We start from the raw sequence: 17,001 nt of genomic DNA, 5'->3' as shown, positions 1-17,001 counted from the left end.
TAAAGAAAATAAATATGAGTTGATATTAGGCAAATGGGTGCATCTCAAGATAATTTTAAGTAAAATAAATCAGAGACATAAGTTTAAATATCACATTGTTTATTTTGAGTTAGAAACCTAAAGGGTATGCTGGGACTGGGATTCAATCCCCATACCACATGCAGCACCAGCCCCATCCCTGGCTTGCCAAACTGGGCGTGGGAATGCGTGCCTGTAATCCCAGCACTGAGGAGGCTTGAAAATAGGAGGATCACCATGAGTCCAAGCTGTGTATTGAGACCCTGTACCAAATACATAAAATGAAAAAAAAAAGAACTGAAAGGGTAAATAAGAAGCATAATGGAGAACCCGTAGGAAAGTGGGAAGAACATGTCCCAATAGGAAGGGGAAGAAAGGAATGGAAGGGAAGGAAAAGGAGTTTTAAAAAAAGAATGGAAGGAAAAAAGTGGAAACAAAGCTTTTGTAAACAAAGGGGGATGAAGAGTTGAAGGGAGGGAAGGAGAATGGGAAAAGTATTAAGATACCTTAGGTACAGGTACAATTTCCCTATGATGAATGCGACCATCGCATGCAGCAAACATGTACTAATAAAAAGAATTTTCCGTTATGCAACAAAATCTTTACTTTCTGACCCAAATGTGCTAAATAGGGAAATCTGTACACCACCCTATTCAGCATCTAAGAGAGGAACCACCAGTGAATCATCTACTCCACAGGAAGCATGAATACGCAGATGACCAAGCAACCCACAGTGGAGTTTTGATCTCCAGGGAAATAAACAGTAAGAAATACAAAAAAAAGCCATATTTTAAGAAAATGGCTGAAGTAGAAAAAAGGGACAAATCAAAATAAATATAAAGAAACCTAAATACATAGCATTTCCCACTGTCCTGCCACTTTCTAGGCTCTGTATCATGGATCCAATTTGAAGGCAGTTATAGACATGTATCGGGGACTCATCCATCGTGTCAAATATCGACTGGGCCTGTGGAGGACCAGAGAAATTATCAACCTTGCAGAGCTGGAGGAATGGATGGACAGAAAGAAGTGTAAGTGATCTAGTCATGTCTGCTTTAAATTTGGAACTCATTTAGATATTAAAGTTTTACATATGCTTACCTATGACAAGCAAAAGATAGAGTACATTTTGTATTCCTGTAAATTCTTTCAATTTTAAGGAGGCATAGTGTATAGTTGAGTTAATTCATTAGGACCCTCTCTTTATAGGTGTGAGGCCCTCATTCTGCCTCAGGAAAGCACGAAACAAATTTGAGGGAGAATATTGGGTAGATGGCTAAAGACGAGCTATGAGACGGAATGTGCATCCCAGCTGCTGCACAGGTCTAGGAAGCAGGCAATACAGAGCATTATTTGCCTCTGGAGGATAGGTTAGCACCTATAGTATAAAAGCATTCATTGTTCTGCCTTAAACCACATTCCAGGCGGATCTTTCCTGATTGAGTGATGCCTTGCACTTTGCAGGGGGAAAGTCAGGAACATTGAGAATTACAAAGGCTCCCTGCATTACCAGAAAGGTTATATGCCAACTGAAAATTAAAACATTGATATATAAAGATAATTAATTGGCACTGAGCAGACAAATCCTCCTGTCATTTATTGGTGTTGGGATTTCTTTCATTGAATAAGGTTCGCAATATATATCAGACAATACTAATGCTATTTATATTTACTGAATCAAATATTGTTTAGGATGAGAAGAAATTATTACACCCTGTTTTTTGAGCAAAACATTATGCAAGCAAATTACATTTAATTGGAATCATCATTTTCATGGCTTTATAAAAATTTTGGTGGTTTGAGCTGATTATAAAATGTTTCACACACTGGGTTATGAGTTGCATGAAGATAAGTCCTACATTCATTAACAAATACCTACTATTGTTACAGACATAGCTTTCATTGAGTATATTGTTATGATAAAACTACATTTTTTTTTAAAAATGATCAAAAAAACTAGAAATTTCTGTGTTGCAATATTTCCTTTTCTATTGCTGGAGGTTGAGGAAGAAGTGTGTGTGTGTGTGTGTGTGTGTGTGTGTGTGTGTGTGTGTGTGTCTGTGTCTGTGTGTAGGTGTAAGACATGGATAATTGGTTTCTAGCTAAGTAGCTCTGTGAATAAAATTTATTAAAAAAATGAGATGTGAGCCAGTTGGATAGGTAGAGAAAGAATGTTCTAGACAGATGGCTTTAGTTTGAGGCTGCTGGTGAAGGAAGCAAGGAGACTGAAATCACTGAAACTGTAAATGAGAGTGGGACTGGAGAAATGGTGTGGGGCAGGGCTGGGTCAGGTTTCAGAGACTGCTGATTTTTACCTTGAAAGATTTGGGAAGCCACTAGGACATGCTGGAGGAGGATCTATGGTAGAGCTGTGTGGAACTTATCTCTTTGATACTTTTGCTGAGAATAGCCTGACATGGGGGCAAAAACAGAAAAAAAGAACTTCAGCTAGAATACATAGTGCTCTGTTTAATGTAGGGTCTCAAGAGTAGAGGCTGTCATCTAATTCAGTAAAGAATTATTAGCAAAAGCATCCATTTTTGTTACCCTAATCAGTTCACATACTTCACAAGTTTTTATTTATCTTTATGTTCCTTTGAAAATTCTCCTTTTTGTTTATTGATTGCTAATTAGTTGATATATTGAAAGATACCTGTGCATGGTTTTAAGCATATTTCAATCATTCAAAAAAATAGAGGTTGGAGAGATAGCTCAGTAGAATAAGCACTTGCCTGGCAAGCGCAGGGTCCTGAGTTCAATCTCCTGTACCGCAAAAAAAAAAAAAATTATGGTTTCAGTTTTGTGTTTAGGGCCAGGGATATAGTTCAGCTGCATAAGCACTTGCCTGGCAAGTGCAAGGTCCTGAATTTGATCCCCAGTACCAAAAGAAAAACATAGTTTTATATTTACCCCAATTATAGTAGCCTAGCATATGAATTCTGCTGCAAGTTTGCTTGTAGGGCAAAATATGTTGATCTATTAATACAGTCAACAAATAATTTTACCTAGTAAAATGGTCACTATAATGTTAATACGTGCATCAATCTCATTTTATTAAAATATATAAAACTGATTGATTCCAGTTAAAACTATTAGATACATGTATTTTTGAAGTATAAACATATTTATATATTTGCAAAAGATATAAATAACTTTTTTTGTATCTTAGCTTGGTATTTTTCTGACTGAGATCCAGATAAATGAATTCAAGTACAACTAATTTATCTAGGAGTGCCCAATAGAAAAAAAAGAAAAACTGTTAGGGAAATACAGAAGGAAAGTAGGGAAAGGATAGAGGTGGAAAAAGATTGCCCTATCCAAAGAGCTCAGGAGATAGCTCAGTAGAATAAGTGCTTGCCTGGCAAGCACAAGAACCTGAGTTCAATCCCCCTTTCTGAAAAAAAAAAAAAAAAAAAAAAAAAAAAAAAAAAAACCTCAGGAAAACAGTGTAACCTGCTTCCCTCACGGCTAGGTGTTCACCTACCAACCCTGAGTCTGGCAGAGTGCCACTCCAAGGGGCTCGAGGGTGTTCATTTCCCACTCTGCCTGGCTTACACACAGGTGGGCAGACTGAAGCCACATGCTGGAAGGAACCCTTAGGCTGTGACATGCAGAAGCTGGCACTTACAGGTTATTTCAAAATGCACAGAGATGTAAGAGACAAGGAGACATGAATTGGGGCACCAAAAACAATTGCTTAATTTTGTGTATTTGAAAAGAGGGAAACCTGTAGGTATATTAATTATGAGTTTGCTTCACTGCTATGCTTTATGATCTCGAATAACTACTGATATTTTGACAATCAATACATATTTCTTGATTTTTGTTGATGTCTCATTGCTATCTCCTTCAACTGAATGAGTAGAAAATTAAAATCCATATGATTGAGTTCCAGGATGATAAAACTTTCATTCAAAACCACGCAGATGCCTATTGTCATTGGCTACCTATATTTCAAAGCTAAGTCTGTACTTCAATATCCTTAAACAAACTTTGTCATCCTGTATATATTGAATAATAATCAGTTTCATGAAGTTAATGCTTTATACTTACTTCTGAGTGGAGACTCAGAGTCATCTTTTTGAAAAAAAGTACAGTATTTGGGTAAATGTAGGCCTATAAATTGTATGTGACAGTGTTTTTGATACAGGTCATGGATGACGGATATCCAACTAAGTGATTTTCCATGTTAGTTTTGAGCCAGGGTGCCAAAGCCCCTCAAACAAGCAAGTAAGGACACATAAAATCGTTGAGCAAAATGTAGACATTGTTCCTAATTAGGGAACAAATTGGACAATGAATAAGCAGTCCAAAGGGAAATAAGCAATTTAAGCAGTTAAAATGTGAACTGGAAGCCAAGCAGTGGTGAACAATTAGAGGAGCTAATAAGTGCGTACTGAGTGGGGCAGTAAGGGCCAGGCCCACAGAAATCCTCACACTGCTCTTAAGGAGGCAGGGACAGGAAGGAACTCTCCTCCACTGCTGGTGGGAATGCAAATTAGTACAGCCATTTTAGGGAACAGTTTAGTGGTCTCTCTAAAAACTGAAAAGAAATCCATCATGTGATCTAATATCACACTTCTAGATATAAATCCCTAGGAAACAATTAGCATACGAAAGAGACACCTGCGTACCTGTGTTTACTGTAGCAGTAGTCACAATAGCAAAGACAGAATCAGTGTAGGTGCCCAGTGACAGATGGAAGAATAAAGAAAATGTAAAAGAACTGTATCTTATCTGTACCTCTATCTATGTATCTCTATCTATCTATCTATCTATCTATCTATCTATCTATCTATCTATCTATCTATCTATCTATATCTGTCCCTATCAGAGTTTTATTCAGTCATAAAAAAGAATGAATTCTTATCATTTGCAGCAAGATGGAGATGGAACCGGAGAATATTATACTAAGTAATGTGAGACAGACACAGAGCCATGTTTTATCATAATTGTGGAATGTAAAAATTGTCAATCTGAAACTGGGATAGTGATTATAAGAGTGTGTGAAGTGGGATTGGAGAGTAGAGAAAGGGAGGTGGATTTGATCAGCGCATACTATATACATGCACTGAATTGTCACACTGAACTCCATTAATATGTACAAGGACTGCATCTTGGCCAAAACTAAAATTGAAAATCTACATCTGTGGTGTTGTTGGAGCGTTGATACGTGTGGTCTACAATCAACCGCCATGCAGTCAGAAGGCAGGAACTCACGTTGTCCTGAGGGAATCCAGTCTAGTTTCACAGCAGGGGATGGAGGGAGGAGTTGTGAGCCCTGCTGCCTAGGTTTTGCCAGTAGGACACACAGTGCTTCTCACTCTTGGAGGTTTTTCATGAGACATGAAAATAAAGCTGGACTTAAAATTTCTTCAAATCCAGATGATGCTTTCAGGTGGCTTATGCTTGATAAATTATTCATAAAGAAAATATTTTCTTCAACCATTTGGTCTTTTAGTCTATGAGACAATGTTTGCCAAGAGGGAAGATTGGCAAGGATTAGAAAGAAGTGAGCTCCTTAAGTACTTCAATGACTGTGGTCATTTCCCAACCCAGAAACAAATTGATGACTACTGGGACATGACCCATAGAGGTGAGTAGTTGTTCAGTTTTTTTCTTTTCCTTCCATTTCCTCTGGTCTTACATCATTACCTTTCTTGCCTGTTCTTCCTCTTAATTTTATTTTGCTTTAGAAGTTCTTTGTCCTTAAAATACTTTGCATCTGAGCTTAACATATTAAAAAAGACAGATCAAAAGAAATTAATAACGCTTTTTTTAGTCAGTGATAATTTTAACTTTTAAATAAATGTTTTGATATAACATAAGTTATAGCTCCTTGAGAATGTGATCAATTAGCAGGTCTTAAATATTGATGCTAAAAATCTCTGTCCTGAATAGATTTGGTACTGGTGAACATAGTCAAGATTAACTGTATAAACATCATTATCTATTTTAATACAACTGAAAACTTTTTAGTAAGAAAACAGTTTCTTTTCTGGTCTGCTAATAAGATAAAAGACAGTATCATCTGAGAATATTTAATGAATAATATTAGGGAACATTTCTTTTCTTTAAAATCTAATGGATGGATGGAAATTATAATTAGGGTACATGAAATCTCAATGAATTTCCCTTAATGAAGTACCTTAACCTTCTTGATTTGTCTTTATTTCACCCCCTAGATTATTGAAGTGTAACTGACAAAACATTAAAGGTGATAATTTGATGTCGACTTACATGTGTAATGATTGTGTGTGTGTGTGTGTGTATGTATTTGTGAGTATGGTGAGGACACTTACGATCCTCTTAGTAGATTCCATGTAAACAATAGTGTTATTAACTCTTTTCTCCCTTCTCTTATTGATCTTGTCTTTGAATTACTACACTGCATACATTTCAGACTTCTATAACTTACTTACCGACTAAGTGAACACATGTACCTCTCGACCAACATCTTCCCATTTCACCTAACACCTTGTCCTGGTGTTCTAGATTCTACATTTATCAGTTAAAACTTCTTCGATTCCACAAGTAAGCAGGATCATACAGCACATATATATATACAGGATCATACATAGTATATATATATACTATGTCAGGCTTATTTTGCTTAGCACAGTCTCTTCGGATTCCTCTGTTGTTACTAATGGCATAATTTTTATGACATAATGTCCCTTTGCACATATGTGCCACATTTTTTCCTATGCATCCATTGATAGAACCATAGGTTGATTTCATTTCTTGGTTATTGGGACTAATGCTGGCAGCAAATGTGGAGATGCAGAGAGCTCTTTGACATACTGATTTCATTTTCTTAAACTGGATACCCAGAAATGGGTTTCTTAGTCTCATGGTAGTACTATTTTAAAGTTTTGAGGAATTCCCGTACTGTTTTCCACACTGTTTATCCACCAACTCCTGCCAGGCAGTGGTTGAGGGCTTCTACAGTGAGCAGGTCTTAGTTTCCCACTCCTGCTGACTTGCTGTATGGCTGAAGTCCTGGGCCAGAAGGAGCCCTTAGTCAATGAAGTGTAGATGCTGGCATTGGCAGTTTGTTACAAAATGCACAGGGATATAAGAGGCAAGGAGACATGGATGAGAGAAAGAAAAGCAATTGCTTTCATTGGGTCTTATGTTAGTTTTATTTTGAATTGTTTTGAAAAATTTTCATACTGTTTCGCAGTCTATTGTGCCATCAGCAATGTCTAAAATATCGTGGCCAAGATCATTTTTATGAAGCATTTCCCTTGTTTTCTGGTAGAAGTTTTATGGTTTCAGACATTACCATTAAATCTATTCTATTTGGACTTAATCTCTTTAGATGGCATGAAGCAAAGTACAGTTTTATTGTTTTTGCACATGGATGTATAGTTCCCTGAAAGCCACTTATTGAAGGCATTTCTTTTTGCTGCTGTGTATGCTTGACAACTTGTCAAAAGTTAGTTGCCGGGCCGGGGAGATGGCTCAGTGGAATAAATGCTTCCCTGGCAAGGACAAGGACCTGAGTTCAATCCCCAGTTACACACACACACACACACAAAAAAAAAAAAAAAAAAAAAAAAAAAATTAGTTGCCTACGAAGCCAGCGAGATAGCTCAGTGGACTAAAGTTCCTGCTTAAGCAAGCTTAGGCAAGCGCAGGCACTGTAGTTCAATTCCCTGCACCACCTGCTGTGCCAGCCCTGCCCCCACAGTGGGCTAAGCCAGCCACAGAGTCCAGTCATGGTGGCATATGCCTGTAATCCCATTGCTGGGGATGCTGAAAAACAGGAGAATCACCAGGAGTCTGAGCTGCATGGTGAGACACTGCAACAACAAAATACATTTTAAAAAGTTAGTTACCTGTATATGTGTGGACTTAATTCTGATCTCTATATTCAATTCTATTGGTTTTTTCACCTGTTTTAGTGCTTATACCATATTTTGAGTGCTATGGCTTTATAACATGGTTTCTAACTGTTCTTATTTCTCAAGATTGATTTAGCTATTTGATATATTCTGTGATTCATTATAAATTTTAGGCCTTTTTTCTAAAAAATCACTGGGATTTTGATAGAGGTTATGATGTATTTGTTGGTCATTTTGGATAGCATGGATATTTTACCATGAATTCTTTCAGTGAATGAACATAAGGTCTCTATCCACTTATGTACATATTCGGTTTCTTTCATTCATGTTTTTATGGTTTTCATTGTAAAGATCATCTCCTTGTTTAAATTTATCCGTAAGTATTTTATTTTCTTTATGTAATTATGTAGTGAATAAATTCTTTTCTTAGATTCTTTCTTTTTTTTTCTTTTTTTAAAATGTATTTGGTACAGGGTCTCACTAAGCAATTCAGACTCACAGTGATCCTCCTGTTTTCAGACTCCCCAGTGCTGGGATTACAGATGGTGCCACCACACGCAGACTAAGTAGCCAGCTCAGAGTGCTCCAGGGTGGGGCCAGCGCAGCAGGTGGGGCTGGGGATCAAACTGGTCCCTGTGCCTGCCGAAGCAGGCACTTAGTCTGCAGAGCTATCTTGCTGGCCCTTAGTTTCTTATTCAGATAATTTATTTTTAATATAGAGCGATGCAACTTGTTTTTATATATTTTGTTTTCTCTCTATACTCATGCTGCTAGAGGGTTTTTTTTTTTTTTTTTTTTTTAGGGAAGGGTCTACAGGGTATTCAGGGTCTCACTACTAGATCAGACGTGTAGTGATTTACCTGTTTATAGCCTCCCAAGAGCTGGGATTACAGGCATGCGCCACCACACCCAGTCTTAATTGCCATCTCAGGGTGCCTCAGGGGCGGGACCAGCACAGCAGGCCTGGGGATCAAACCCCTGGTCCCTGCACCTGCTTGCAGGTGCTTTAATCCACTGAACTATTTGGCCTGCCCTAGAGCTTTCTAATATGTTCAGAAATGATGTGTCTGTAATTTAATCAGGATGAAGATAATTAAACACACATGTCAAGACTTATTTTGATATAGAAAAAGAGCTCTTTCCAATAAGATGTATTAGTTACCTGATATGGTTTGGAAAAATACCTGAAAGACACAACTTGATGGCAAAAAGCTCAGAGGTTTTACTCCACGTTTGGGTGGCTCCAAACTAGAAAATTACAGCCAAAAACTACCAACCTCATAGCAGCTGGGAAAAGCGAGGGGTGGAAGGAGGCAGAGAGGGAGGGCTGGAGACTGTACACAGCCCCCAAGCTTATCTGCCATGGACACCCTCAGACACAACCAGATGTGTGTTTTCCTAGCCTTCTGGATTTCTCTCAAACCAATCAAGTTGACAAACAAGGCTAAGTATTGCAGAAGATGTAAATAATGTGAATAGACTGAAGTTTTATTATATTTTTAGTTTTCTTTCCTCATCCTTAATCACTTTTATGTGGGCTTTCATTTGACATTGTTATATCCCTCATGCTTAAAATCACTTTCTTAACTTTGATAGATATTTATTCACTTATTGGCAGCAGCATCTAAATCATTTTTCATTTCAGTGGGCATAATTAGTTTGTTAGACTTTTCACTAATGAGAAAATTTCTGAATATAGAAAATATGGAAAGTATTGTAATATGTAAAATCTTTAAGAAATAGCAATAAAGAAGGTCTGATACATAGTTTTATAGTTTCCCTGGGCTCTGGAATTTTTTGTATAAAAACTGTATTTCTTACATATTGATTGACCATCTGATCCGTTTGCATTATAACATTCATGTTTCTAAGCTGTAAATACATTTTATAACATTATTTATGGTTGAATCATAATCTCCTTATTTATGGTTGAATCATAATCTCCTTTAAGATTGTTCAATACTAAGCTTATTGTTGTATATTTAAGTCATTTCCTTTTTATACTAAGTAAAAAACATTAAAAGTAAAAGGCAACAAAATGAACAAGTATTTCAGAAATGTATATGGTAGTATTAGTAATTTAAAATATGATTTTTTTCAACTTACTAGAGTAATTTCACAGGGATCATTTCTTCTACTGATTACTTTGGTATATATTGTGGTGAGTTAGCTTTAGAGCATGGCTTTGGGATCAGCTTGCCTAATGATGTGGGTTCTGTCTAGATAACCCCAAAGCCTCACGGGCGCATACTTCGGGCTTCAGAGTGGTCAGGCAGACTTCATAATCACCAGGGGGTTAGTTTATGGACGAGTTAATAGCTAGATGGGATGTTGGGAGGCGGAGTCTGGTCAACAGAGGCAGGCCACTGGGTGGCGGGTGCGTGGGTGTGGCCTGCAGGGGCCTGTCTTCCTCTCACGCTTCTCCCAGCACTGTCTCTACTTTCAGCCACCATGCCACAAACAACTTTTCTGTCATACCCCGTGCCATGCTCCCTGGCTTGGAGCCAGCTATGGCTTGAAACCTCTAGTAACTGTGGGTCAAAATAAACTTTGCCTCCCTGAAGTGTAGGTGTGGTGTATTTTGTCCCCAAGATGAATAAAGTGCTTGAGAACCTGGGCTACTTTCTTGCTGTACCACTTATGAGCTGTTCTGGAATAAGCTGTTTATCCCTCCTATGCCTTGTTCTTCTCAACTATAAAAGAAAGATAATGCCTAAGTCATTGGAAGTTTGTTAGATTTAAATTAAACCATTGATGCAAAGTATATAACCTATTTTAAGTGCTTGGTAAATGCTTGTTCTTATTCCTTACAACCCTTACATGTTATTAATATTTTTCTAATAGTTATTTTTAGTTTGGACATATTTAAATATGGAAACATTGTATATTGACTCACTTTGATAGAGGTGTACATTTAAATGTCATTCATTGTCTTCTACCTATAACCTATAATCTTTTTCAATTATTTTAATGAACTTTGTGCTAAAGAAAGAGATAGTCTTAGATATGGTGATTTACAGAAGAGGGAACTGAGGCTTCGAGAATTTTCCAAGCTCACTGATACACTGAAACTTTAACTCTGTCCCTTCAATCCACAAGTCAATGCTCTTTCTACTTTATTATGTGCTGGTATTTTAAAAATCAATGCTGTAAAACCATAATTAGATGGATGATTAGAATATTCTTGACAGTAAGGACTGCCTTTTATTAATCTTTACAGACTAACTTGATGCCTTGTGATGCAGTTTTCTGTAAATGATTAAATCTGTTAAAATTTTTACATAATTCATAATTTTTAAGAAAGAGTCATTTAAAAACACTTTTTTTTTTTGCATTTTAATGCCTTGAGTTGGGGGTGCTTTCTCTTAGAGAAGAAGGCACTCCAGCTTTAATTTTATGTCTAGTCATATTGCTCCATCCAGTCAAAAATTATTTTGGTGTATAAAGGAGCTTTCATTTAAAGTAGAGAAAATATTCTAACATCACGGTAAGAAAACAAGATTTACAGGAAAAAGAGCAAAAGTAATGAGTTCTGTTCACTAGTGATGTATATTCTATTTTTAAGAGCATTGGATTTGGTACATTTCTAGGATGTCAGTCATCTTCATTCATACTGACTTTTTTGATTGTGGATAATCGCTCCAGATGTGCATCCTACGCATTTTCTCATCCAGCAGAATGGTTCACCTAATGTTTTGTAGTTAATTCCGTAGATTAACTTCTTCAGTGTACGACACCAAGTAGGTCAAATTGTTAAAGCTGTCTGTATGTCTCCAGGTATTTTTAGTTTTTTTTTTTTTATTCTTTATTCTTATCACTATGGTAACAACAAAAATTGTGACTGAGGACATGATTTTTGTCTGAAAATCTTCCTTTGGGGAATGAAGCAACTTTGGGCTGCATGTACAAAATGATCTTAAAAGCTACAGACTATGCAAACACAAAATACTCCACTTGATAATTCCTTTAGATCCCAAGGAAGGAAACTGGTAATAATAAAATGGTGAAATTCAAAGAAAGGAAAATATTACACGGTGATTCTGTATTATTTGTTCTCACATCTGCCTTCTCTTTAGTGGTCTGAACTTTGTCAGTTTCTCAGTATGTTTCCAACATGCAAAGAGAGGTTTAGTTTATTTTCTGTAATTATTTTAAGTTTGTAAATAATTTTTTACAATGTGCAATCTATTCTTAATATCAAGTTATGTATTCATTTGAGAAACATTTTTCTAAAACTCTGTCTACATCTTATATCTTTCACATTTTGATATTTGTCTACAATTTTAAATTTGCTGTAAATTATTATTGATTTTCAATAAAGTTCATAATGAGTTTTAAAAAAGATCAGAAAGCTCAACAGTGAAGCTATATTCAACTTTTCGTGTAGAACTCTGGATCTTAAAAACATGCAAGGTATGTATACATCATTTAGTCTGTCTGTATCCTTTCTGTCTGTGAAGACAATGGCTTGTGAATGAATTTGTCATAGGCTCCTTGACTAGTTATTTTATTGATTTCCTGGGTCTGTCTTGCCTCTGAGAACATCTTCTCCTAGCTGGCAAGGCTGTATTTCCTGATACTTTATCAAAATACGGTTTTATGTTAGTAAATAGGAGACATACAATTATTTTTCTGTTCTATTTCACATGAATAGGCTTTCTAACAAAGTTTTAATATTGTAGAAAATGGATGAATTTCAAAATGATGATAGGAGATTCTAGGGCATAGCAATATGAGATTGGCAAACCCTTGTGGTAAAAGGACAAAGTATCAGGAAATGCGTTAAATATCAGTATTTCAAATAATTTGTAAAAATGAAATGTAACATATTTTTTCATAAAACATTTGGAAAATACACAGTAAGACAAAAGGAGAAGTAATGATCCTGGCAATCTTATGTTTCAGGGCCTGAGACTGCCCACCAGGCTTCAGTGAGCATAGGTGGGCTGCTCTTACAAGGCTCCGCACACCACCCTTAGCATGTGTGCAATGTAGCTGATAACTTATCTTCCTTATTAAGAATAAAAATGTGCTCATGCTCTCCATATAGTGGTGGTACACATCTAGTCTATGAATCCACTGGCTTTCTATAGTGACTTTAAAAAAATACCAGGAATTGAACTCAGAACCTTGCACTTGCCATGCAGGCGCACATGCCATTGAGTGATATACCACCCCTCAAGAAAAAAAAAAAAAAAAAAAGAAAAAAATATATATCTTCTATTCACCAGAGATGACATTTCAGGTAATTTGGCTTTTTATTTTGCTTTCTTGAGTAAGTAAGAGTGGTGGGCGGGCAATTTCAAATGTTGCCACAGCCTCAGGCATCTGATCTACTTTCTCATGCCCATAGGCTTGTGACTTCTAGAAATAGCTTCTAAGTAGGACCACAAAATATGTAGTCTATTATGACTGGAGCCTTACACTTATCATTATTTTAGAGGTTTATCCTTGTGGTTCAACTTAAGATAATGTTCCAGTGTATTCATCAGTTCATGGTTATTTGTATTGTTCCTTGTGTTTTATTATAATGAACAATGGTACTTTGAACATCTTATTGTATATTTATTCCCATTTCTCTATTAATTAATTCTGTTGAGCATTCTCTCAAGTGCTTAGTAGACATTTGTGTATCTTCTATATAGGAATGTATTCAGAACTTTGTATATTGTTTTAAGTGAAAGTTTTGTTTTCTTAAGTTAGCAATGTTCTTTCCATTTTGGATATTAATTTCTTATCAGGTATATAATTTTATATATCATGGAAATATGTTTTCCCAACCAAGCATTACCTTTTCATTTTTTTAATAATATATCTTGAGACCAAATGTTTTTATGTTTTTTTAACTTGTCTTTTAACTCCTTTTTATTTTATTTTGTTTTATTTTTAAAGAATATAAAACAAGGATAAAAAAACAGCTTTAAAACTGATTCTGGATTTAATGAAGCAAAGTAATAGGAATTCAGCAATGCATTATATGATGCTGTCTTTAAATTAGTTGTTCAGATTACTAGATATGAATGTATAATATTCATTTAAAGAGGAAAACAATAACAAAGACATTATAAGAAATTCAAAAAAGAACAAAATCAGAGTATAAAGAAAAAAACTTTAAACATTGTGTACTCTTTTCAAAAGACCAGTAGAAACTGACAATATAATTATCAAAACTATTCTTCATGTATACCTAAATATATCTATCTTTTTCCTGTTTTTCATTTGGTCTTGTCCTCATCCCAGATTTTCCTTCCTATTTTACAATTTCTTTCCCTTTCACAGTATCTGTTGAGTTTTAATGTTTTGTGAAGTCTAGTTAATTATTTTTCTCCATCTGGAATAGTATATGGTGTAATACCTGAGGGTTTTTTTTTTTTTTTTTACTTTCCATATAGTAACAAAGGGTTTTACCCATTTTTGTTTATTTCTGTAGTTTTATTGCTTAGCTCTGACTTTTTTGGTTTTTTATTTTAAAGAGAAAAAATAAAAGTATAAATAAAACAATTTCAATACAGACTAGTAGAAGAGTAGCAATAAATGATACATTGTGTATTGTTATCCTCATAGAAGTTATTTAGAGTATTATAGCCAGTTGTCTCTCAGACAAAAGACTTATATCTAGAACATATAAAGAAATTAAAAAAATCAGGCTCCCAAAATTCAAGAACCCAATCCAAAAATAGGACTTGGAGATAAATATACTCTTCTCAGATGGAGAAATACAAACAGTAAATAAGTACATGAATAAATGTTCAACATTGGTCATTTGAGAGATTCAAATTAAAACAACACTGGGATTCCATCTTACCCTGGAAGAATAGCTTTATAAATAAAACAAGACTAGGTGTGGTGGCACAGGTCTGTAATCCCAGCACTTGGGAGGCAGAAAATAGTAGGATCACTATGAGTCTGATCTGTGTAGTAAGACCCTGTGACCCTATACTAAATACATGAAAGAAAGAAAGAAAAAGAAAAAAAAATAAATAAATAAAGAGAAAACAACCAATGACAAATGCTGGAAGAGCTGTGCAGAGAAAGGAACCCTTCTCCACTATTGGTGGGAGTGTATAGTGGTACAACCACTGCAGAAATCACTATGGAGATTCCTCAGAAAATTAGGATTAGAGGTCCCACGCAACCTAGCTATTCCCCTTCTGGGTAACTTCCCAGAAGAATTTAAAACAGCATACCACAGATGATATATGTGCATCCATGTTTATAGCAGCACAATTTGTAATAGCTAAATCTTGGAGCTTTGTCTTGTTTGGTCTTCGGTTATTTTCTTTTAAATTATTTGCATATTGGAATATGAGGCGATTTTATACAGTTTGAACTTGTTATTTTTAATATAGTCTCACAAACTATGCCATTTGATTGGAGTCTTTAGTCCATTCCATTGGTAAAGCAATTGGTATGGTATGAGTTTTATTATTTGTTTTATATGTCATTCACATAATCTTTGTTATTCATTCCTTCTTTAATGCTTTCATTTGCATTGGGTATGCATACTGTAAATTAACATTGTAATTGCATTGTGAATTTTTGAGATTTATAAATTTTCTGGTTGTAACTAGGGATTGCAGTATACATTTTAAATTTATTACAATATTGTTTCAATTAATATTAAAATAATTCCAGAGATACCTCACAGCTCTGTTCCAAAACAGCTGCACAGCAGAACTTCTCCTTTTGCTATCACTGTCATATGTATCTCATATATAAAAATTATAGCACTAGCTTCATAATTATGTACTTATGTAATCAGACAGTTTTAATGCTGTTAAGGGAGGAAATGTGAAAATGTTTTATGTAGTTTATATATGTATGCATACATTTGCTATTTCCTTTGATCTTCATTTTTTCTTGGAATATCAGTCACCATCTGGTACATTTTCCCTCCAGCAGTTTTCTAACTGTGAATTATTTTAATCTCATTTAGTCTGAGAATGTTTTATATTTCCAGTTTTGAAGAATAGTTTTGCTGGATATAGAATTCTTGGTTTCAAATTTTATTTTTTTAGTCAGTATTTGAATCTATACATCTAATACTATCTTCTGATCATCATTGGTTTTGATGAAAAATCAGTCATGAATCACATTTTCGTATTATCTGCATGAGGAAGGTATTTGATTTTTTTCCTTTTTTCTTGTGCTTTTAACACTGTTTCTATTTAGTACATTGAATCTATGTGTTTAGGTATAGACCTTTTTGTGTTTGGTTATCATATTTGATTTTCATTCAAGTTCTTATGTTTGTGAATTTTTTTTTTTTTCTGTATTTTAGGGAAGGGCCTACAGGGTGTTCAAAGTCTCACTACTAGATTGGACTTGTAGTGATCCACCTGTTTACAGCCTCCCAAGAGCTGGGGTTACAAGTGTGCACCATCATGCCCAGTCTCAATTGCTGTCCCAGCGTGCCCCAAGGGTGGAGCTGGCAAGGCAGGCTGGGGTATTGAACCCCTGGCCCTTGCGTCTACTTGCAGGTGCTTTAATCTGCTGAGCTATTTGCCCAGCCTTTTGGAATTTTTTAATGAATAATTTTGGCAAATTTTCAGTCTAATATTCTTTTCTACCCCTTTCTCTGTCCTCTTCTGTAACTTTCTTTAGCTTTGTGGAAATACACTGCTACGGATTGTGTCCACATGTCGCCCTAAAGCTTCATGCAGTCGTAGGTAGGGCTTTTCTAGAGATGGCTGGACAAGAGAAGTAACTAAGACATACATTTTCAATTGTCTTGGTGGCCTCTGAGGGCCACCATTTAATTTTAATCTTTATTTTGTTCTTCAAATAATTTATTTATTGACCTATCTCCAAATTAATTATTTCTTCTTTCTCAAATCTCTAACTGAACTCACTTTGTTGAACTTCTCATTTCATTATTATATTTTTAAATTCTAGAAACTATCAGTTCCTTTAGCTGGATTCTATTTCTTTTGAATCTTTTGAGTAATTCATCATACTCTCCTGTGATTCTTTTTTTTTTTTTTTTTTAGGATTTATTTATTTTATTTTATTTTTTTTCTACAGTTTTATTGATAAACAAATATGCAAATAAAGTTTTAATAATCACAAAGGGAACATCACTGATATATGGGATTCAATAGAATTTCATATTGAAAAGAATTACAAGTGGTTA

The 17,001-nt window shown here is 35.3% G+C and overlaps 1 protein-coding gene across 1 annotated transcript in view; it reads left to right on the top strand.

The window, feature by feature from the left end:
- Iqcm (IQ motif containing M) overlaps positions 1 to 17,001 on the top strand; it is a 471,351-nt gene that overhangs the window by 254,131 nt on the left and 200,219 nt on the right. Inside the window, exons 10-11 of the mRNA XM_023723694.1 lie at positions 905 to 1,049; positions 5,480 to 5,618. Of these exons, the coding sequence (XP_023579462.1) occupies positions 905 to 1,049; positions 5,480 to 5,618 (284 nt within the window). The remainder of the gene's footprint in view (positions 1 to 904; positions 1,050 to 5,479; positions 5,619 to 17,001) is intronic.

The sequence above is a fragment of the Octodon degus genome, unplaced genomic scaffold (assembly GCF_000260255.1).
Source record: "Octodon degus isolate 3935 unplaced genomic scaffold, OctDeg1.0 scaffold00101, whole genome shotgun sequence".
NCBI lineage: Eukaryota > Metazoa > Chordata > Mammalia > Rodentia > Octodontidae > Octodon > Octodon degus.
The sequence above is the reverse complement of the archived record's forward strand: the minus strand, read 5'-3'. Positions and strand labels throughout refer to the sequence as shown.